Source organism: Nyctereutes procyonoides, unplaced genomic scaffold, assembly GCF_905146905.1.
Source record: "Nyctereutes procyonoides isolate TBG_1078 unplaced genomic scaffold, NYPRO_anot_genome, whole genome shotgun sequence".
Classification (NCBI taxonomy): Eukaryota; Metazoa; Chordata; class Mammalia; order Carnivora; family Canidae; genus Nyctereutes; species Nyctereutes procyonoides.
The window spans coordinates 54,211,863-54,236,930 of record NW_026575142.1 but is presented as its reverse complement, the minus strand read 5'-3'; the positions used below and the strand labels follow the sequence as shown (position 1 = coordinate 54,236,930).

General features: G+C 34.4%; 2 protein-coding genes across 2 annotated transcripts in view; one reads left to right on the top strand and one right to left on the bottom strand.

The window, feature by feature from the left end:
* Positions 1 to 1,409: 1,409 nt before the first annotated feature.
* UTS2B (urotensin 2B) lies at positions 1,410 to 19,002 on the top strand. Its single transcript, XM_055307703.1, has 5 exons — positions 1,410 to 1,512; positions 6,591 to 6,689; positions 7,842 to 7,879; positions 9,077 to 9,170; positions 18,977 to 19,002. The coding sequence occupies exons 1-5, from the start codon at positions 1,410 to 1,412 to the stop codon at positions 19,000 to 19,002; spliced, it is 360 nt and encodes a 119-aa protein (XP_055163678.1).
* A 1,436-nt stretch (positions 19,003 to 20,438) lies between these two features.
* The window catches only part of OSTN (osteocrin), a 43,483-nt gene continuing 38,853 nt past the window's right edge, over positions 20,439 to 25,068 (bottom strand). Inside the window, exon 5 of the mRNA XM_055308289.1 lies at positions 20,439 to 22,939. The gene's annotated coding sequence lies outside the window, so the exon portion shown is untranslated. The remainder of the gene's footprint in view (positions 22,940 to 25,068) is intronic.

Here is a 25,068-nt window from a genome sequence, read left to right as displayed (position 1 = left end):
CCAATTTTGTCTTTAAATTACCAAAAATTTCAGTTACTGCTTATTCACAAATCAAATATGTTTTTTATTTTTCCTTTGTAATGCTCCAAAATTTGCAAATCAGGACAGAAATGTCCACGACAAGAACTGATCTCAAAGTACTCACAATTTAATAGTGGAAGCAGACACACAAAACATGGAACTGTAATGGAAGGAAGAATGGATTTGGGGTGATGATAGATATCTAAGCAGTTTTGTGGTAATCCAAATGAGGTAAAAAAAAAAAAAAAGTTATGTCTGAAAGCAAAAGAGAGAGATCCAGAAGACTAAACAGAGCTAGTGTCATTTCCCAGGGGTTTAAGGAATGAGTAGGTGAAATGGTGATGGAATGGAGTCCAGGTAGACAGAAGTGATGCTCTGAAGTAAGGAAGTGCAAGATATGTTCATCAATTGAAAGCCTACTATGAGTGGTGCAGAAGGCCACGTAGTGGAAATGAGCCTGTGAAGGAAACACAAGACTGAATATCAAACTAAGTAGTTTAGAGTTTATCCAGGGAATTTATTAAAGCAATGGGTTCATGAAAAGTTGGGTCATTGCATTTTTTTCATATCATCCCATGCTGCCGTTTATGCAGAGGAAACTGAGTCACTTTAGAGCTAATGCATCCAGAGTTCTCCTGATCGAAGAAGTAAATGCCAAGGCCAGAGGTCATTAGCACATCCTTGGAGCCATAAAATTGGAATTGTGGATATACTGGAAGACTTTGACTTAAAAAGAAAACCATTACAATTAAAGCAAGTATTAAAGAGTGTAATTGACGGGACATTTGCCAACTTTGAATTAATTAGATTTAGCTTTAATCTCTAGAAGTGCTGGTTGCAGCAAAATGAAACCATCCTTCTTCAATGCAGTAAGACATTAATGTTCCCATTATGATTCATTTCCAATTTGAGCTCTTTCCCAACTCAAATCTATTGGTTGGTTAAAAATGAAGTGGTGGCTACAAATAACATGGGAAGACCTCCGCGGGGCTCTAAATTAGTCAAATGAAAGGCATTGTTCCCATTTAATTGTTCTGAAAATCCAACCAATAGGTTCGACATTGCCAGTTTTTGCACTATGCTTGTGCATGTGTCTGAGTGCGTGGGCATGCATAGGAATGTCTGCTTTTAGCGAAATGGGCAGGTATGAGATATATCGATTGAGTTCTTCCTGTCATTGACTGAGTAGCAAACCTGTCACTTCTCCAAGTAGTGAATCATGTTGACAGAATGCATTACATTTTATAAGTTTTTTTTCTTTGTTCAGATCATTTGTAGTTGAAGCACACTTGCCACCTTTTAAAAGTGATCTCTGCAGCATTCCAGAGCCACTGAAGTATTCATCTTGACCTGGATAGTCAGTTTCTCTGCTAGCACAGATTTTTAACATGAACAAGATTCTTTCAACCACCCTTTGCTTTGGATTCCTAACTTTGTTATCTGTAATGATTTTTTTGGAAATGGTGCATGGACGGCCATATCTTACCCAAGGTATGTACATGTGAATCTAAAATCCTACAGATGGGTGAATAATCCTTATTCTCCTGTTTGCATTGCCTTGATTTTTCTGCTATTATTGAAATAATGCCCTAAGGCACTGGTATTATGTAATCATCAAACATCCCTTCAGAAGTTGCTGTTTTAAATTATAATCTATGATGCTATTCTTCTCAAGTAAATTAATTTTAATCAATTTGTACTAAATGTATTTTAACTGCACTTTATTATTTTTTTTCTAACCATGGGGAACCTTTTTCTTACTTCTACTCTATGACCATAGGTGGTGAGTGTATAAATACTAATATGTGCATATTTTGAAGTACATTTGGGGAAAGAAAAGTAATATTTTTATCCAATGAGATTATAAATACGTTATTTATGAGAGGAGAATGGCTCTGAAAAGAACAAATTAAGATGGAAATTTGTATTTGCAGAGATTGGGAAATAATAATGCAAGGGGAAATCTACATAGTATTTTCAAGGAGGACAATGCTAGCACCCACATTAGGTATTGACTGTATTTATCAGATTTCTAACATATTAGTACTTATGTTAAATGAAATAATTTAATCTATGACATCTACAAATATTTACTATACATAAAGTTGGAGAAAATAAATATCTGCTCTTATAATATTGTAACTTCTGTTAATCTTTCTTTAAAGTCTTCATTTCATTTTGTTGTGTAAATAACTCTTCATCTGAGAATCAGTAGAGATAAATTTAATCTTGGTTTATTAGGTGAGCAATATCATTGAAACTTTTGTATATTTCTTTATGTTTGAAAAATAGTAACTTAAAATGTGCTATTTTCCCTTCTAGCTTCAGGTTACCATCATCTAACTGACCTCCCTGATAGGAAGGAGTCTTTAGCTTTTGTCTTACATAAGGGAATCAAAGGACAAAAAACAAAAAATAAATAAAATAAAAATTAAAAAAAGAACATAATACATTTGGTTTACATGATATTGGCTTAAGAAGAGGACTAAGTTTCTCCCTTTTGGACTGAATTCAATTTTACTAGATCATGTTGTCTCAAGTGTGGTTTTAAAAGTCAGTGAAAGAACAGTTCTTTTGGCAGTGAAAATGAAAAAGCATAAATCCTTGTTATTTATTTATAGGGATTTTCCCATTGAAAAAACAAATTATCTCAGAGACATAAATAGAAGCTTGGGAATAAAAAACTTTGGATTTTATCCATGGCTTTCATTTTGTGTTTGGCTGGTCAAAATCATTGCACTTCGTGGGCCTCCACTGGTCTTGTGAAATAATGAGATTTTCAATATTCTTACCACTCTTTAGACATGTGAGGAAAAATGACACCATTCACTGGGAGCTTTGCAAAAAGGTCAGGATGTTAGTTAGTGGTAAATATAACTTCTGATTTCACGTGGATGTGGAATATAGAAAAATCCAACCCTAAAGCATTTTTCTCGATTAAAATTAAATAACACCTCTGACCCTAGAATACCACACATTGATGTGCTTATATCACTGGCAGTATATTGGAAAGTTTTCTCTCTGGGACTCCCTTGGATCTGTTGCATTGTATGTAAATGGAAAAGATTAAAACTAGTAAGGTCACTTTCTTATCTAAATTGTCTATGATTAGAGTGAGCCTCTGTCCATACACACATTTGTCAAAGCAGCCAAATATTTGACTTATTGTAATCTTTTAACACATTTCTCAAATAAGCATTTGTCTGCTGACAGGGTACAAAGTTGGGGTTACCATCCCTTGCTCTTTCTGTGTTAGTATTTCAGACAAATGGCACAGTCTGCCAGCTTTTGTTTTGTTGGGACTATAGAAAAGCACGGCTTGATGGGTAAACCTGACACTGAGCATACTGCCTAATACAAAAGACTAAAGAATGAATATCATGACCCAGAATACTATATATATAATTTATTAAATTTTGGTATTTTATCATTTTGGGGGTTTTCAGATTTCTTTCTGGTAAAATTTCTCCTCTGTCTCAACTAAAAAGCTTCAACATTTGAACGTAAAGAAAGGAGACAGCAAACCCTTGATCCAGTATCTTACGTAGTAATGAATCAGTATTATTGGTATGCCTGGTGGCTCAGGGGTTAAGCGAGTCTGCCTTCGGCCCAGGGCGTGATCCCAGAGTCCTGGGATCGAGTCCCACATCGGGCTTCCTGCATGGATCCTGCTTCTTCCTCTGCCTGTGTCTCTGCCTCACTTTTCTTTCTGTGTCTCTCGTGAATAAATAAAATCTTTTAAAAAAAATGAACACGTATTATCTGTGTGTTTGTAAAAGCATTCACTCCATCACATCTGGGTCACTTTGCCATCCTTTGTGCTAAGGGTGCATCGACACTCAGGTATTTATTCAAACGTTTCCTTTATCAATATTAACTTTTAGTTCAAAGGCAGAAACAGTCTGAATAGTGCAATTTTTTAAGGCTGTATCAGTTTTATTTATTTTTAAGATTTTATTTATTTATTTATTCATGAGAGACACAGAAAGAGACAGAGAGACAGAGACACGGGCAGAGGGAGAAGCAGGCTCCATGTAGGGAGCCCAGTGTGGGATTCGATTCCAGGACCCAAGGATCATGCCCTGGGCTGAAGGCGGTGCTAAAACCGCTGAGCCACCTGGGCTGCCCATGAATCTGTTTTAAAACTAAATATGAAATCAAGAAAAAAAGACTTATTTTCTATTATATTTCTTAGAGAATATATTAACTTTAGGAATTAAAAAAAAAAAAAATTTTGAGAAAATATTTCTTCCGAGATTCCTGTAAATGATGGTTGCCTTAAAAGGTAGTGACAGTGACAAGACGTTCTGAGGACAGTTAGGCAAACGTAGTTACTAGAAAACAAACTGGTCAAGAAAGGAAAATAGATCAATTTTCTTTTGTGAAAAATGTCCCACTTAAACATGCAGAAGAGGATTGTGAATGAAACATAAAAACTTCAGCTCTAAGCTTTCCTCATTACTTCCTTCTCATCTTATACATTCTCTAAGTTGAAGGTAATGAATCAATTTTTCTTATACAGTTCTCTTTCTGAAACAAGTTAACTATTATCATCTGGCTGTCACATGTATGTTATTTCTGTTTCAAACAAACATTATAAGGTGTATCATTTAACATTTTCATAAACAACTGTAATAACAATTATGTTATTGCATGGCCACATCTTTAAATGATTTCTGAAGGTCTTCGTATAATTGATGTTAAATAAAAGTCACATTAATATTTTATTAGTGTTTTAATTGATCAATAGAAAAAAACCATCACAGATAATTTCTATGTTTATGAAGTAAAGAAATTGAAGACTAAACATCAATGAACTATGGTCAGTGTAGATACAATACTGTCACTTGCCCCAAGTCATCCATTTGCTTCCTCACCAAGGCTTTCTCATTCCTTTCATTAGCCTCTTAGTCCTCTGGATTCATCAATTAACATTCTGTAGATACAGGAAAGGCAGATGATTTAATGGAATTTTATATTCAAATCATGTGCCATTTCTGTACCTAAAACCACAGTTTTTGCACTTCTAAACTTCAAACTCGCAAAAAAATAAAAAATAAAAAATAAAAATAATAACAATAAATAAAAAATAAAATAAATAAAAAAATAAACTTCAAACTCACAAATCTAGTTTCTGCTCACACTGTCAGTGACTATGAGAAACTAGGAAATGGGGTGAATGATCTACAGAAGTTCTGTGATAAAGGTTTGATCTTGCAGGCCACCTCACAAAAGTTCATTTCGTTTGTAATACACTAGCTGTTGTTTCAATTGCATTATTTGTTGATAGTTTATTGAGTCTTCATGTTTTATGGCTTGAGTAAAGGCCATTTTGTCCTGATTTCTACTCCAGAATAAAATGTTTACAAAAATTTGGGTGATATTTCTGTTTTTAAAGTGCTGAAAAAGTTGAGCATCTGATCAAAGAAGGGGCTGGGAAGTAAATTGACAAAGGTGGAAAGATGTCAATAGACAGGAAGTAGAGATGCCTGGGTGGCTCAGTGGTTGACCAACTGCCTTTGGTTCAGGTCATGATCCTCGAGTCCTGGAATGGAGTGCCACATCAGGCTCCCTGCAGGGAACCTACTTCTCCTTCTGCCTCTGTCTCTGCCTCTCTCTCTCTCTCTTTCTCTCTCTCTCTGTCTCTTGGGAATAAATAAATAAAATATTTTTTTAAAAATAGGGAGAAAGTAGACATCATACCACCTCTCCTGCAAGGTTTCCTTAGATGGTTTAAAGGTAATCTCAAGAACACAAAAAGGCTCATATTTAAATTTGTACAGCAAATAAAATCTTAAAATAAATTATTTTTTCTTTTTTTTTATAAATTAATTTTTATTGGTGTTCAATTTACCAACATACAGAATAACACCCAGTGCTCATCCCGTCAAGTGTCCCCCTCCGTGCCCGTCACCCATTCACCCCCACCTCCCGCCCTCCTCCCCTTCCACCACCCCTAGTTCTTTTCCCAGAGTTAGAAGTCTTTATGTTCTGTGTCCCTTTCTGATATCTCCCACACATTTCTTCTCCCTTCCCTTATATTCCCCTTCACTATTATTCATATTCCCCAAATGAATGAGAACATACACTGTTTGTCCTTCTCCGATTGACTTACTTCACTCAGCATAATACCCTCCAGTTCCATCCACGTTGAAGCAAATGGTGGGTATTTGTCGTTTCTAATGGCTGAGTAATATTTTTTCTTTAAAAATAAGACTTTTGATTTATATTTTTTATATTAAGCACAAGAGTAGAAAATTTCAGTAATACAGATAAAAAACAATAAATCTACCTGCAATTCTACTACCTAGAAATGATGGCAGGTAAATTTTAGGGTGTCATCTTTCAGACATACGTCTCCACCTTTCCTCTCACAATCTCTCTTTGAGTGCTCCTATGCATGCAACGATTTATTTATCAGCCCATTTTTTTGGATTACACAACTTTCTCCACACCCCTTTTATTGGTGAGTATACGCATTGATAGTTACCTGTAAAATGTATTTAATTAGAAATACTTTCAGTGACAGATTGAAATTGGAGGTCATTACATTGAGGTGATTATTGCAGGAAATGAATTGTTTCCAGCAAAAGAAGATACAAATAGCAAGGAACTATTGCTGGATCTACTGAATAAAAATTTTGATTTCCAAAGACCTTCCAACGTTGGTGAGTCAAGAATTTATTCTGTCTTCTGAACTGCTCTTTCTAAATGTTAATGTATATTAAATAAAATAGTAACTACTCCATTTTATGCCGCACTGATGGCTTAAGTGTTTTTATTACTTCATATCCATGCTAAAAGCAATGACATTATTAACAAATATTAAAATCCTATCTTCTTCAATTAGAGAGTCCTAGTGGGATCAATAACCATCTTGTTACAAAATAGTTACCTTTACTCATATTTTCCTCTCAGCTGTGCAGCTCCTCAATGGCATAGTTAATATTTTCTTTTACTAAATACTTCACATCTGTTCATAGGTTTCCACTAGAAATTTCACAAATTAACTGCAGTCTTATAGCACATTTTGCAATCAAATTCTCTCAATCTGGAAAATGGTTGGAGTAAAGAACAGTGGGAAATTTAGGCTACCGCAATGGAGATTTTTTTTTTCTTTGAAGAACAGCCGAATCTAATTTATAATTGTGCATCAGAATGCTTTCCAAGAAATGACAAATACTGCCAGAAACAGTAAGTCTAGCTTCAGAAAAAATGTGATAATATGTCAGTGTGGTACACTCAGAAAAAATCTGGCCTAAAGAAAATGTCTATTCATGGGACAATGTACTGACTACACTATCTTAATAAACACTTCAAAAATACAAAGTTTTAAAATTAGAAGTAAGATATTCTCATTGAAGAAAATGAATGAAATTATAAAAAAATGTGTGCTCATTGTAAGGGAGGGAGTTATTATTAATATTTTAGGTTATTTCCCAGTTGAATTATATAGATGTTTGTGTCTTGCTTTTTTCACTTAATATTGTTTTATAAGATTTCCTCATGGCAATAAAATAGTTTATTTCTAAATAATAGTATTTATTAGAACTAAATAATAGTACTTGTTAGAGCTATGGTCTATTTTAGAAAGCTTTGTGTTGGTTACTAGAAATTAAGTATTTTCTCATTACATAACTGGTTGCAATTCAATATTACAGGTATTGAGAAAATATTTGGGCTTTATTTAGGGATGATGGGTGGTCTTAAATCATATGGAAAAGACCTTTGCCTTCCACATAAGATCCTGAATGTGTGTTCTGAAGTGAGTGAAATACTACTTGCAATGAAATTTTTTATATGAAAAATGTATCTTGCAGGAATAGAACTGGCAAACAAACTGGAAGAACTTAACCAGGTGAGAATGTGAAATACTTACATTTCAATTTTAATGATAATTACAAGGCATTTTCTTTGGACACATTTTGAAAAATTTTTAGTACTATAGTGTAAATTTTTTTTATTCCTGCTAGAGACAGAGTAAAGTAGGGGAAAAATAGTCAAATTTCATTTATAGAAAAGAAAACCAAAACAAAACTATAGCTGAAGTGATCTTGAGATGAAACGTGTAGAAACTCTGGATTCTCATCAGCTCTCCAATTACCTAACTATAAGACCATGGACAAATTGAAATTCTCTGGATCTAAATCTCCTCATCTATAAAATGGAAGACTATACCTAGATTCATGATTTTCAAAATTTATTATTATTTTTTAAAGTGGGAATACATTTTTCCCAAATAAATTGGATGTGTTCCTAGTCAATGAAGCATATGCAGGTGGAGCTGTCCTGCTTAAAGCAGCTGGTTGGGGGCCTGAGGCTGCTCTCAGCTGCCCTGATAGGGGGCCAGTTAGCAGCTTTCTTCCCCCACTGCTTGACATGTGGGGAAAAAATGTGAAGAACACCAAGTTAGATTATTTCAAAACTTTTTCCACAAACACACATGCAAATCCAATAGTATACAAACCATGTGGCTGTTTGGGAGAGTGAATTATGCCCCATCGTTCTGAGCAGGTTGGACACCCTCAGTAGCCAGGTTGAAGGGTTAAGTCTTCAGGGCATGGGCAATCAGAGAGATTGCTAAAAATTAACATGGGTTGAATCCTGGGTAAAACCTCAAGGGCCTCAAAATACTTCTCTCTTTCTGCTGGAAAGGAGAAATATTTCAGGAAATTCAAACATTTACATAACTCTTTGGAGCTCCTTGAAAAGGACTGCTCGTTATAGGTGACATAAAATCTAGTCCAGCAACACAGTCTGTGTTTACAGGCTCCCCATTAACACCTAGAGTTGACTTCCTTCATCATAAACTTGTTTTTTCCTGATCTCCTGTTGAGTCATGTACCTTTTCCAGCTAGTCTCTAAGTTTCCTTGTATTTTTCTATTTAATTCTTTTTATTTACTTTTTTATAGTTTTTCTCCTTTTCTATTTCTTTTTCTCTTCTTTCTTCCATTTTTCCTACTCTTTTTTCCTGTCTTACTCTAATTCTTCTTCAGTAGAAAGCAGCATCATTCTTATGAAAGATCAATAATTTTTATATTTGACTTTTAACAGTTGGAAAACCTAAAAGAGCAGTTCACAGAGGCAAAAGATGCTGAGATATCCTATGCTATAGATGGTCTATATTCTTCCCATCCAAATAAGCGAGGTAAATTTTCATTTCAAAGTTTTAAAATTGATATCTAAAAGATTATGTTTTGCAATGATTACTGAGAGAGAAGAGATTAACTTGACATTTCTTAATCCTATGGTGAATACCAAAATCCAAGTTAATTTTTAAGAAAGAGGCCAATGAAAATGTTCCCCTATGAATGTATCTGAGCTATGTTGTGTTTACCACAGTAGGTAGCAAAGTCATATGTCCCAGGTTTAAGTAAAATAGGGTCTTATTGTTTAAAATTGTGACCTATGCTTGCTATTTTGCTTAGAGACTGAAGTTGGGAGAATCACAAATAGAAACAACCCAGTTTTAAGTCAATTCAAATTTTAGAACATCTTTATTGAAGTAAGGAGAAACCTCAGTGCTCTAACACATGGTTTAAGGTTTGAATCATCACAGTTAATTTTAGAAAGATTTACCTTTTGGACTGTCTTATTTTTTATAACATTTCTTGGGAAATTATTGTTTCTTGCTGAATTAGTTATTATATTTGAAAAATTATATGTATATTCCTCTATTGTAATAGTGATGTGAGCCTTCCTAAGATTCACAATGCTACTAAGTGGGAAGAGGATGCACTGGTATTATTTAAACACTTAGCATATACCAGACATTTTATATTTTAATATGTCAAAATATTGTGGTTAAATACATAGGCTCTAGAGCCAAACTGCTTGGGTTAAAATCAATGTGACATTTCCTACCTGGTAACCTTGAGCAATTATGTAACTTCCTATACATTTTCTTTGCCCCCAAATGCAAATTATAATAATAATTATCTTTATGAGATTGTCGGGGATGAGTAAATATATGAAAGGCATTTAGAATAATGCCTGGCATATAGTAAATACTATGTAAGCTTAACTTGTTTTTTATGGTTTTGATCAATACTATAATTATTATTTTATTTTCATCATAAACACCATAAGATATCCATTACTATGCTTATTTTATAGATGAGGAAATTACATCTCAGAGAGGTAAAATTATATGCCAACAATAACCCAATTGCTAAGTGACTCAGCTAGTGAGCCAGAAAAGAGAGAGTGATAGAAGATGAATTGGAAGCTGTCAGGGAGGGAACTGTCAGGAGTTTTAAGGACCTTAGCTTTTACTGGGACATCATTAGAAACTTTGAACAAGAGAATAATGAGATAAGCTTTAACAGAACTGCTCCTCATGGAGAATACACTGAAAAAGATGGGGAAAGGTAGAAGCAGAGAAGCCATTAAGGAAGAGAATTTAGTGTTTCAGATGATAACGTGGTAGTAGCTTGGATTAGGGTGGCAGTAGTGAATTGATAAGAAGGAGCCTGATTCTGGATATATTTGAATAAAAAAATTAACGAAATTTATAGTAGGATCACCTGTGGTTTGAGTATTTTCTTTTCAAAAAAAGGAAGGCATCATAAATGACTTCTAAGTTTTTATTTTGAGCAACTAAGTAAAAGAGGGTGATTTCTATTTATTGAGCAAGAGATAGCTGGAAGAAGAAAAGGTTTGATGGTATAGAAGTGTTGGGATAGAGATTTATTGGGCCTTCCTATATTTAACATAACTTAGGCTATAATGTGGTACCAGTTTTAATCCAAATCTCAGAGGCCTATTAATAATCAAGTTCAATGCATGTAATACAATCCTCTTCTATTTTCTGGCTATATCATCTAGAATGTTGTTATATCATTACTGTCCCTAATATTGCCAAGACACAGGAAAGGGATAGAGGACACATCCCAGCTCTAAACTGCCTCAATTCAGAACTCAGTTCAATGATAGGTGTCACTTCTCCTGAAGTCCATTGGCTAGAATTAGTCAAGTGGGCTGGCCCCAAAATACTGGCAAGACAGGTTGAGAGATTTTAGGAAGTACATATAATAGTTGGGGAGTACTGCCTCTACCACAGTCTATCCTTTGATCTCTCCTTAACCACATAGACTCTACTCAACTCATTCCCATTAGAGACAATTCCAGATTTCTTTCACTGACTGAACCCAGAACAAAGAATAGGCTTTCCCGGAGGAGATACTTACTGTCTTCATCAGCTACAGTGTAGCTTCTTCATTTATCGACCTGTTGGCTAAAAGGACAAATCCAGTAATTGGAAGAGGAACAAGAATGAGATAAGCACAATCGATAATCCCATTCATAAAGGAAACAAACAAGAGACACAAAGAATACTATCCTCCTGTAATTCTGAAATCCCGCTGGGCAAATATTATAAAGGTCCTCTACCCTCCGGTTGGGAAAAAGTGTCTTGACTGGATTCTGTGGTATCTAGGAGGAGTCATTTGCCCATTGTAATGTTTCCAATGGCTGTACTGTTTGAGATTTTTGCTTTTTCATTTTTATTCCTGGACACATCTTATGTGCTACTTTGGGATTATTCTCTTCTCCAGGATGACATAGTTTTCTCAGGTTTCATCCTGCTTTTACAAAGTTGGAGGCCCAAGATTTATTTTGTCTTAAAGTGTCAAAGGTATTTTTGTTTTAGGATTTATGGTTTATTTGGCAATGATATTCTTTCAAAAATTTAGAAAACTTCTCATGTACTTGCTATATGCAAATACTTTTTAAAAAACGGTTTTAGGGGATCCCTGGGTAGCTCAGTGGTTTAGCTCCTGCCTTCAGGCCAGGGTGTGATCCTGGAGTCCCGGGATCGAGTCCCATGTCAGGCTTCTGCACAGAGTCTGCTTCTCCCACTGCCTGTGTCTTTGCCTCTCTCTGTGTGTGTCTGTCACGAATAAATTAAAAAAATCTAAATAAATAAATAAATAAATAAATAAATAAATAAATAAATAATGACAGTTTTAATTTTTCTGCATTCTCACCCCAACTTGGTAGCAGTTGCCTGGAAAATATCTGAAACATACCTTAAAGACTATACACTCAATTTGATTTTTGCCCTGAGTTCTATTTACAGAGCCTCTGTCACTTGGAGTAGTTTCAAATCTTATTTTATAGTGTTTGAGATCTAGAAGAAGTCAGTTCTTTCAACATTTTGAGATCTTGTATTTCTTGACTCCCTTTATTCCCTTTTTATTTGTTGTCAGATAGTATTTGGGGGGTAAATAAGGCAAACTACATTAGGAAAATAACCTCATAATCTCAGTGATATAAATTGCTTTAAGATTTATTTGTTGTTTACATGAAACCTTGTGTATGTTGATTATCTTCCTTTACTCTGTACCTATTCTATGTGTCCCTGTAGTAGAACAGGAGAGAATTGGAGATAAACACACTCTTAATTGTCCAAATGAGGCACATGATCATAATCTAACTTAACAGGGTCATGGCAACACCTAGAAAATGTAAAAAAAAAAAAAAAAAAAAAAAAAAAAACCAAGAATATTTGGAGAGTCATATCCCTACTACAGCCATGCATAACAATATCTTCCCAGTATAATAGGCCTCCTTATGCACATTTTGCAGTTTCAGTTACCTGTGGCCAACCATGATCTAGAACCAAATGATCCTCCTCACATATCAGAATTCTGGTCCATAGTAGCCTAGTGCTACATCATAGTACCTATGTCATTCACTTTGCTTCATGTCATCACATAGACATTTTGTCATCGCACATCATCACCAGAAGAAGGTTGACTATAGTATAATAAGATATTTTGAGGGACAGAGGCCACATTCAGGTAACTTTTATTGCAGTGTATTGTTACAATTGTTACAATTGTAACTAGAACAATTGTTCTAGTTTATTATTGGTTTTTGTTGTTAATCTCTTACTGTGCCCAATTTATAAACTAAACTTTTTCATATTAATGTGTGTATAGGAAAAAACATAGTATTTATAGCATTCAGTACAATCTATAGTTTAAGGCATCCATTAGGGAGGGGTCTTGGCACATAATCCCCACAGATAAGGGGAGACTTTTCTAATGATCTGAATAGACCATTGAATATATAAATTTGAAGTTTAGGGAAGCAGCTCGTATTGGAGATAAAACTTTGACAGTTATCAGCATATGAATTTTGCTTGGTATTGTGATCAGACGCCTAAGGAATGACTCTAGATATACAAGAGAAGACAGCCAGAACTGAATCCAGGGTGATTCCAAAGTTAGAAATTGGGCAGATGAGAGAATCAGGAAAGGAACTCTTGATAAGAGTAGCTACCAAGGAAAGAAGTGACAAAGGAAGGCTGCACTGTTTCCAGGAAGTAGTGAAACTGTATTTAAAGTTTTAATAAGTCCAGTAAGTTGATAACTGCAACTTTCTTTCTGAACAGCAATGAAAGATTATTAATGGATTCGATGTGAATTTCTTGGTGGACTTTTTGTTAAAGAGAACATGATAAAATAATATTTTTATCATTTGTCAGGAACCACTGACAATAGACACTACTTTTGAGAAATTTCATTCTAAAGAGTAGAAGAAATTGGGATATCAGCTAGAGAAGTTTGAGGGCATGTCAAAGAAACTTCTTTGTGTTTTAGCAAGGAGATATTAAAACATATTTGTATGTAGTAGGAATAAAGTAAATATTTGTGGTGATAAAAGATATGAACTGAATGCCTAGGTTAAGTCGCAAAAACAGCCTACATTTTATTTTAAGTGTGATTCCATTATGTAACTAGAAGTTGTCTGGTATAAATAACATTGTATGAAAGCAAAATGGACCCAGAGATCCAGCTAATGCATGAATAACTTATACTTACTGGGGAATCTTATACTTTGCTTTAATCATTTAATATATCGTTGATAGATGCCTACTAAATTCATTAAGAATGTTGCTGTCTAATGTGATAAAATATATCTTTCATAATAAAAACCCTTAATATATTGGGTATCAAAGTATCACAACTCAACATAATAAAGGTCATATGTTACAAACCCACAGCTAATGTCATATTCAATGGAGAAAAATTGAAAGGGATTTCTCTGAGTTTGGGAACAAGAAAAGGTCACCCACTTTCACCACTTCCATTCAATATAGTACTGAAGTCCTATCTTGAATAATTAAGAAAGACAAATAAAAGTCAAGGAAGGAAGGAAGAAGTAAAACTGTCACTAATCGCTGATGACATGATCTTATATATACAAAATCCCAAAAATTTGATCAAAAAACTGCTGAAATTAATGATTTCAGTAAAATGGCAGATTACAAAATCAATTTACAGAAATTTGTGGCATTTTTTAATACTAATGATGAAGCATTGGGAAAAAAAAATTCCAGTCATGATAGCATCAAAAACAATAAAACACTTAGTAATACTTTTTTAATTAAATTGTAGTTGATCTGCAAGATTATTTTAGTTTCAAGTGTATAGCATAATGATACAATATTAGGAAGTGATCACTAAGATGAATCTAGCTACCCTATAAAGCTTTTAAATATTATTAACTATATTTCCTACGCTGTACACTGTGTTCCCATGGCTTATTTATTTTATAACTGGAAGTTTGTACCTCTTATTCCTCTTCCTTTATTTCACTCCCTCCCCTCTGGCAACTGCCAGATTATCCTCTGTATCTAAGAGTCTATTTCTGTTTTGTTTTGTTTGTTCATTTGTTTTGTTTTGTTTTGTTTTGTTTTTTAGATTCTACATATAAGTGAAATCATATGGTCTTTGTTTGGCTTATTTAGCATAATACCTCTAGGTCCATCTACATCACAAATGGCAAAAATTTCCCTTTTTAATGAATATTCTAGTGTGTGTGTGTGTGTGTGTGTGTGTATGTAATGTCTTCCTTATCCGTCTATTGATGGACACTTAGGTTGCTTCTACACCTTGGCTATTGTAAATAATGCTACAACAACAGAAGGATGCGTGTATCTTTTCAAATTACCACTTTCATTTTCTTCAATTAAATACCCAGTAGTAGAATTGCTCTATCATATGGTAATTCTATTTTTAATTTTGAGGAACATCTAGACTGTTTTCCATCATGGCTACACCATTTTTCATTCCCACCAACAGTTCATGAGGGTTCCCTTTTCTCCACATTTTTACCAACAGTTGGTATTTGTTTATTTTGACAACAGCCACTCTGACACGTATGAGGTGATACCTCATTGCGTTTTTTATTTGCACTTCTATGATAATTAGTGATGTTGAGAATTTTTCATGGTCTTTTGACCATTTGTATGGCTTCTTTGGAAAAATGTTTATTCAGGTCCTCTGCCCGTTTACTTAGGAGAGAACTTAACCGCGGAAGTGAGAGATCTGCACAATGAAAACTCTAAGACTTTGCTGAAAGAAAATGAAGAAGACACAAAGGAAATAAATCTGTGTTTATGGATTGGAATAATAAATATTGTTAGAATGGCTATATTCTCCAAAGCCACCTACAGATTCATGCAATCCTCACCAAAATAAAGAAGGATACTTCACAGAAATAGAAGAAATAATCCTAAAATTTATGTGGCACCACAAATGACCCCAAACAGCCAAAGATGTCCTGAGGATAAAAGAACAAAATCTGATTTCAAACTATACTGCAAAGCCATAGTAATAAAAAAAAACTGTATGTTACTGGCACAAAAATAGATATGTAGACTAATGAAACAGAACAGAAAGCCCAGGATTAAATCTTGGCATATAGAGTCAACTAATATTCAACAAGAGAGCCAAGAACATCCAATGGAGGAAGGATGATTTCTTCAGCAAATAATGCTGGGAAAATTGTAGAAACACATGCAGAACAATTAAATTGGACGCAATGCCTCATACCTCACAAAAATTCATTTGGAATAAAGAGAAAACTTAAACATAAGCTTGATAACATAAAACTCTTTGAAGAAAATATAGAGTAGCTATCAATACTGGTCTTGGGAGTGACTTTGGACGTGACACCAAAATCACAAGCAACAAAAGCAAAAAATAACAAATGAGACCACATCAAACTCAGTTTCTGCACAGCAAAAGAAACAACAAAATGAAATGTCATGTTATACAATGGAAGAAAATTTGAGAAAGCATATATTGGATAAGAGATTAATATCCAAAAAATGTAAAGAATACAACTTAATAACTACAAAAACCTCTAAAAACACCTAATTAAAATGAGAAGAACTAGATTTTTTCTTTTTTTAAATTTTTTATTTATTTATGATAGTCACACACAGAGAGAGAGAGAGAGGCAGAGACACAGGCAGAGGGAGAAGCAGGCTCCATGCACCAGGAGCCTGATGCGGGATTCGATCCCAGGTCTCTAGGATCGGGCCCTGGGCCAAAGGCAGGCGCCAAACCGCTGCGCCACCCAGGGATCCCAGAACTAGATTTTTTTCAAAAATGATATCAAAATAGCTAAAAGCCACATAAAAGATGCTCAAGATTCACTGATCAGCAGGGAAATGTAAATCAGAACCACGATGAGATGTTACCTCACACCTGTTAGAATGACTATCATAAAGAAAGCAAGAGACAATAAGTGATGGCGAGAATGTGGTGAAAGGGAACTCTTACACACTATTGGTGGGAGTGTAAATTAGTCCAACCACTATTGAAAACAATATGGAAATTCTTCAAAAAAATTAAAAAATAGATTTACCATAAGATCCAGCAATTCCACTTCCAGGAATATATCTATAGACGAGTGGATAAAATTGGTGTATATCAATAGATAAAATGGTACATATCAATAGATGAATGGATAAAAATGGTGTGTACACACACACACACAAACTGGAATATTATTCAATTATGAGAAAGGAAAATATCATTTCCAACGACATGGATGAAACTTGAGCACATTATAAGTCAGACAGAGAAAGACAAGTACTTTATGATATCCCTTTTATGTGGAATCTAAAAAAAGTCCACCCAGTGAAAAAAGAGTAAAATGGTGGTAACCAGAGGGCTGTGGAGGCAAACGGGGTTTGGATCAGATTGATGATGTTCAAGTATACAAACTTGTAATGAGCAGTAAATAAGTCATAGAAATCTAATGCACAGTGTAATGAATATAGACAATGATATTGTACTATAATGATGCAATGTGACCTATACTACTCCAATGGCAATCATATTACAATATATAAATTTGTCAAAGTAACACTGCACACCTAAATTTACAAAATGTAATGTCAAACTTAGCAAATAAAAGAAGAAGAAGAAAAGGTCTCTTAGCTCTCACTTTGGTTTACTTAGTCGCACTCAATGACTTTAGCTTTTTGGATTCATAAGCTGACATAAGATGGAAGCAGCACATTTGAAGAAACTTGGGAAGGGGAGATGAAAAATAAATAAATATATGGCTGTCCAATGCATAGCATCCTGCTAAAAATAGGGTTACAAGAGTGAACCAGACAGACATCAACACCAGAATGATAGTGAGGGATTTCCCTCATGCAGATGATAAACGGTAGATAAGCACTGAAGAGTTTGGCTCTACTGGGGATATCATTCATGATACTTCCTTTCATCCAGGTCCAGAAAATTTCCCAAACTGTATTCCCATTGCATACTTAATCGAGCCCTGCATGAGTAATTTTTGGATATGTGTACATTTATATCTTCCTGGCAGAGTTATTCAATGATATCCAAAGGGCCAGACAGGCCAGTGATAACTTTCTGAAACACACTATAAAAAGAAGATTGAATTAGTGGGCCAAGCTCCTCAGTTTAATGTCTGAAAATAAACTCTTTTCATAGGATTTGAATGTGGTTTCATTAAAGGAAGCTGCGGCTCATGTAGAAATGAAAAGTATACTCTGAGCGCTGTCATAACACTGTGTGTGTAGATGGTGATGCGCTTGAGGGTTACTGGTTTACAGAGTGAATGGAGAGGGAGGGGAAACCTGGCAAGCAGAGACTTTTATCATTTATTTCAAAGAGTATTTCAAAGAGTATCTTTTTTAACTCTTTTTTACTGTGCGTCCCATTCATCAATAGTGAATCAAAGACCTGTCCTCTGAGGTCTCAATTTTCTAAACCACTTAGACTGAAGGAAATCAGAGAAATTTTTTTTAAGATTTATTTATTCATGAGATGCACAGAGAAAGAGAGAGACGCAGAGACACAGGCAGAGGGAGAAGACGGCTCCATGCAGGGAGCTGGATGTAAGACTCAATCCTGGATCCTGGGATCAGGCCCTGAGCCAAAGGCAGATGCTCAACCACTAGCCACCCAGGCATCCCGGGAATCAGAGAAATTTATCCCGAATTCTATGAAGCTACTATAAGTCAGGTGATTGGGAACAACCTATAGAAGATTTAAAATGACTCATTTGTGCATTTGAAGATCAAAGAGTACTGTTAGAATTGGTTTGATTTTTCTGAAGCATCATTTTTATGGTCCGAATGTGAAGACTCAATGTGACAATCAAATTGCTTAAATAACATTTGGTGATTTGCAAAGTGAACTTTAAACTCTCTTCCTTCCTTTCCCCTCCCTCCCCCATAAATTGAACCATATTTATCATAGTTCTTACTCATGTGACTTCCTCTTTGGGATTTCAGTCACCCCAAATATAAAACAGAGAGGTGTATCTAATTGGACAACCTACTGTATTCTCTGAACTGTATTATGTGCATTATTATGTATAACAGTGCTATCTAGATGAACTTTCTGTGATGAAGTGACCATTATGGTACTCACTGGTTACAAGTCACTACGGAGTACTCTAAATGTGGCTAGCGTGATGGAGAAGCTGAATTTTTAAATTTTATTTATTTTTAATTAATGTATAGATTCACATGAGGCTCATAACAACCACATTGAGCAATCCTTTTACCAAACTCTCTTGCTCATACTGAGCTACACATGAACTATTTTATTCAAATGTAATGCTTCATCAAATATCCTCCTAATAAAGAATTTGTTTCATTTTCTTTTTTAGCCTGCTTTTGGAAATACTGTGTCTGAAGTTTTTTCTCTGGATACAAAAAGAGAAGAATATTAGAAAAAAGAAATACGTCTACTTATTACTGCTTAAAGATTGAAGCTATTTTAAGCATAAAGGAACGGTGGCATTTATTCTGCATATTGCATACTTGTTTAAGTTGTGAATAATGACAAGTCAGTTGCACTTTTGCCTGGCATGGGCTATATCAAATGGACTTGTAGTGCTAAAGTTGACAGTGTTTTATCTATAATTGTATGCTTTCCATAGATTTGATGTCTATATATGGTCTTGTCTGGTGATGACCATGCTGTTGAGCTATCAATTAAAATATTTTAAAAAGCACCTTGGAAAATTAAACTCTATGGTCTCAATTTATGAAAAAAATTGTCCTTTCTCTTTCTTATGATTGCGCTAGGTACTATCTCTTTTCTGTTCATTTGGACAACTGTCACTGAAACTACTACAACCAAATAAGTATGTCACTAGAGAGAAGGAATATATGATTTATTGGGCTCTGGGAGAAAGTAACATTAGATGTCTCAGAGATAGATATTAAGAAAACTTTCTTACAAAACTATTTGCCTTTTGGTTTCTTAATTCTCATATCTGCCTCCACCACAGCATCGTGAAATATTTGAGACTCAGCATGTCTTAAGAGACTACACTCATTGTGCTAAAAAATAAACAAGACTCTTTGGCATTTTCTTGATTCTTTTTTCTTTTTCACATCTATACATCAAACTGCTCTTGATTGCATCTGAACAAGCTTATTTAATCAACCCAAGGCAGGGAGTTCAATTTTGTCTGTCACCTGTGCTAGCACAGAAACATCATCAAAGTAACTTTACAGAATATTAAGGACTAGAATAGGGCAGCCCAGGTGGCTCAGCAATTTAGTGCCACCTTCAGCCTGAGGGGGGGTGTGATCCTGGAGACCTGGGGTCGAGTCCCATGTCAGGCTCCCTGCATGGAGCCTGCTTCTCCCTCTGCCTGTGTCTCTGCCTCTCTCCCTCTCTGTTTCTCTCAAAAATAACTTAAAAAAAAATCAAGGACTAGCATAGATGGCCAGATGAGCCTACACACAGTTCCTTATTTCACATGGGGTAAATGCAGCTTACCTACATAATATTAATTTTGTGGTGCTTAAAGAGAAAACTATCTCGTAAGAGAGAATGGACAATATTGTTTAAGTTTAAAAACCCATAAAACAAATCAAGTTGAGTAATATATCTATAGTGTTATTTATATACTTGTTAGGAGCCATCAAATGTACATAAATATTAGTTGCTCAATAATGCCTAATTATTCTCACATATTTATACTAGTTAGAAACACAAACATAATACTGTTATAAAGAAAGTCAAAAACTCCTGTGTTCATCATCTCATGTTTATTAACTTTGGAATAGTTAAACAATATGCATTCTGAACATTCAGGGCTAAGGTCATTTTAAAAAGTTATTGCTACTTCTTCCTTTTAGAAGATTCCACCAAATTACCTTTTAATAGTTTGCTTTGAGAAATTTGATTCCTTTAAGTTATCTGTAGATTAAAGGTATAATTTGCTAGACTTTTTGTAGTGTGAGTAAATTTTAAGATGATATAACCAGGAATGAACATTCCTCATGAAAAACAGGTTATGTAATTGATGCCAGAAGATATAAATCCATATTTACAATTTGCTCTATGAAGCTTCACAAATGAATGAGATGATTCATAATATTCTTAACAGAAATTATGTTTTAATTTCCTGCTATGTTAAAAGAATGCCTTATTTCAAACTAGTGTACTGCTGACTTATTTTCTACTTTGTATAAAGTAGTGGTAAAAATTAAAATAGAAAATAAAATAGCTATGGGTGGAGAAAACATTTTTCTCTTTTTGTTCTTGAAGTCTTGTGTATATATTATGAGATAAATGCATTACATATTAGAATAGAGTATAAATCCATATATTGTGACCTCTGACTTTAATTAAACTGAAGGCCATACGCATAACTTTGCATTAAAAAAATAAAGATGATAGGAAATAAATTTGTTTAATTCAACTTTAAATCTTCACCATAAGAAGATCGTAGGCTAAAGTAGGTGTAATACCTTTGTCAAAGCACGAAGCAGCAGCACCCCGTTGGATTAGAAGCTTACAAACACCCAGATGGGAGAAAAAGGGAGGAAAGAACTTCCAAGGCCTAGAACACATTTCTATAATTCAACAGAAGGTTGGGGAAAGATGGCAAGATACATTCTAACTTCTTAAATAATTCTTTCAAATGACAAGTCCTACAGGATATTTACCCACTGCTAACTTCCTAATGCAAGTTTATGGAAAACAGAATTGGTTAGTTCTCTCAAAATTCATCTCTCTTTGCTACAGTTCATCTATTACATTTAACGGAATCATTAATTTGTTGTTTATTCTCTAAACTTAAATGTGAAGATTTTCAGCAGTTGGAAAGATTTCCCAAAACTAAGAATCTATATGCAAACCCACTCTGTATTCTAAGTATATATGTTCACTTCTATGTTCTTTGAGTCCACTTTATTCTTTGAATGATATATTTATTCATTTTTTAGTTCAAATTAACAACTATCCATTTTTCCTCTTGTAATATGAATATACCATCTTATAACATTCTTCCTTTTATGCTAAAATAAACCTCTGTCCTACTGACCAAACTTTCTTCCTCTCATATATCAGATCTGTTTGACAGTGATTACTTGGGTTTAAAGCAATGTTTTCTAGAGGCTTTAAAAACTTCTGCTAACTTATGCTGTGTCTGCTTCAAGAAAGAAGTTATCTTTGTGTTTTGAAAGCATACCCAATGCACAACGGGTTCATGTACCTAAGTTGCAGTAACATCAGTTACTGTTGAGAAATGAACTTTCCAGAGTATGACACTTTACGCTTTAATAGATCAATGAAAAATAATTTGAATCATTTTAAAGAAATCATTCTTAGACACAATATATTTTTCAGCGCCTTGTTAGACACAGTGTATGAAACCAGTTTTGTAGGTGAGTCACAGTATAATAAGCATCAAGAAGATACTTATTATACTGTTCTAAAATTATGTATATTTAATGAGCCCCAGACTGCTTTAGTAGTTTACTACTTAGTGATTCTTAGCCTTCTCCCATAATTTCATCTGTTACTCCTGTGAGGTTGTTCTCACAATTAACCACTGCTGCTCTTAATTAACTACCAGTTGTAATTTAGAGAAAAGAAAAGTTGTTAGGGGACATGAAACCTCCAAACTTGACAAATGAGTGATATCCTTCACTTCCTAGTTCTGTTAATGTGCTCTGAATTGCAAGTATTTTCTCAGTTCTTTAGAAGAATAAAATTGATGGGCTTTATTACTGCTGGGTTTTTTCCCCTTGTTTATAAATCTTTCTTCTTTTATTTCTGGAACTGGGGCTACATTTTATTTGGTTGAACCTGACTGATAGGTGAATACATGAAGAGAAGCCTAATTTCACAATTATTACCCAAGAGGCTCACAGGCAAAGGATAAGAGAGAAATAAAATATTTAAGAGAACATATACAGCACTGTCTTCCCTTGTTCCTCAATAATGAGCAAACAGATTGTATCCAAGTTTTACAGAAACAAGTTGGTCTTCAGTTATTATTCTTCAACAGCATGAGTGTAACTAGTAAATGCATATAGAAAGCATTTCACTGTATAGTGTTTCGATTGTTTCTTGGAAAAGCAAATTTTGAAGTTAGGTAACCATTCCTCTTAACTAAAATTCATATTTTAAAAAATTCATGCTTTGAAATGGTCTGCATAATTTAATTGAAGTTATAACAATACTTTGATGTGATAGACTGAAGTTCAAACTGTAGAAAGGATTTGCAGAAGGTCAGTTCTTTAAATGTTTTATCATTCAGGAGTGCAAAGAATTTCACTGAAGCATCTTCCATGTTTCTGTGACGTTTCCCCCGAAGAAGTTGTGTCTGCAAAAATGAAAATTGAAATTGTTAAAGCTACTGAGAGCTCCATAGATAAGGGAAGTACCATGAACATCAATTGACAAGAGCTAAAACTCTACAAGATGTTTCATTATAGCTTTTTTTCTTAGGACATGTTTTAATTGCAAAGACAATAATGCAAAATGATAATTTCAGATGAAAAAACATTAAAAGGAGCTTCTTCAATGTACAAGCCAGGTGCTTATGCTCAAGCCACAATTCCTTGCTTTGGATACCTGCTATATTCTATTTCTTTTCAGTCTTCAATCTTGGTTCAGGGATGTTGCCATGACATACAAAAGAAATGATCAAACTAATACTTTCAGTTTATTGCTATGAAAGCACATTGCTAATTGTATATTTTGCTCTACTTAAAGGGATGTAGTCATTAGCAACAATAATACTGACATTTAAATTTATTTATTTATTTATTTATGATAGTCACAGAGAGAGAGAGAGAGAAGCAGAGACATAGGCAGAGGGAGAAGCAGGCTCCATGCACCGGGAGCCCGACGTGGGATTCGATCCCGGGTCTCCGGGATCGCGCCCTGGGCCAAAGGCAGGCGCCAAACCGCTGCGCCACCCAGGGATCCCTAATACTGACATTTAAACATGATATTTCTGCTCCTTGAGAGTTCTTTTAATATATATGAATGATAGTGTGTCAATATTTATCTTAAATAAAAAATTGTCAGGAAAATACAGCAACATATGCCTTACATTATTACAAGTCTTTGTGCCTGTGGCAGCAAGGGAAAGAATAACTAATAGTCCTATTTCTACCAAATTTCATCAGGAAGGCATCCTAGTTTCAATGGCAGTGACGTAGAACTTGCTAACTGTATTTAGAGAAGATATGAAATGTTAAATAAAACCCATTTGAGTTGCTTAGAGCTGAAGCCTATAAAAAACTCAAAACTGTGGTCCAATATGTTAATGACTTGAGGAAGACATTGTTCCAAATACCATCTTCTTTTCTAAAACACATATTGAGAAGAGGTTATTTGTTCTGGAAACTAGGTAACATACAGCAGCTGCATCTAGATCTAAACTCAAACCACGCAAAACTTCCACGATTAGAACCAGTTTCACTTTTAGTATGAAGACTGAAACTGAGAACCACAAATAAACCTACTTTAAAAGAGTATACATTAATTCCCACAGAAGTGGAACAACGATTTTCACAAAGTATAACATTCTACTTCTGTTTGTTTTAGAAATGTATAACCAGAAAAGTTGGCATCCAGCAATGACAACTTAGCATCCTGAAGACTTTATAGGGCATGAAGAGAATGCTGGCCTAGAAGTTCAGAGACACCTGGGTTTGGGATTTTGCTCCAAAAGTCTGTAAAATTTTGAGCAAATCAATTTCCTCTCACAGACCCTCTCACAGACTTCTTTGTTAAAAATGAAACAAAACAAAAAAGGGTTGGATTAAGTGAGATTTTATGTTTTTGAAACTCATAGTGACTTAATCCAAAAAATACTGTACCAATAAGAAATAACATACAAAAGTGATTTTGTAAAGTTAAATGGAAATCAGATATATTTTTTTATGTTTTTTACTATTCATAAACTATAAAACACTAAACTTCATATGAGGAAGTAAAAAAGCATCTGAGAAATCTCAGTGATAATGGCAGGAAATAATGAATAGAAACCTAATGGTTGAACAGCTGCACCTGCAATGATTGACAAAAGGGAAAGAGAAAATATATGATGCTAAATTTTATTCTAAGTCTGTTCTTTTGTTTTATTACTATCTTGAAACTTTAAAGATAGTGGTTGTCATCATACCACTATGAAGGACATAATATATGAATTTGAATTTCACCCATAGTGATTCAGGAGACATTATATTAATTCAACTACCTTTCACAGTTCAGTGGTTATCTGGAGTTTGTATGGTCTAAAATTTCATATGAAAATGTATATGTAAATGAGTTTCCTACATGATTTTTTTAAATCATAACCTGTTTTGGTTTAATTCAGAAATACTAAAATGGGTGATAATCCAGCATGTCCAAGGTGATAGAGTACATGTAGAAACCTATTTGTTTCAATCTCAATGTCATAATGCTCTCAATACGTCGAGAAACTGGAGGATTATGATC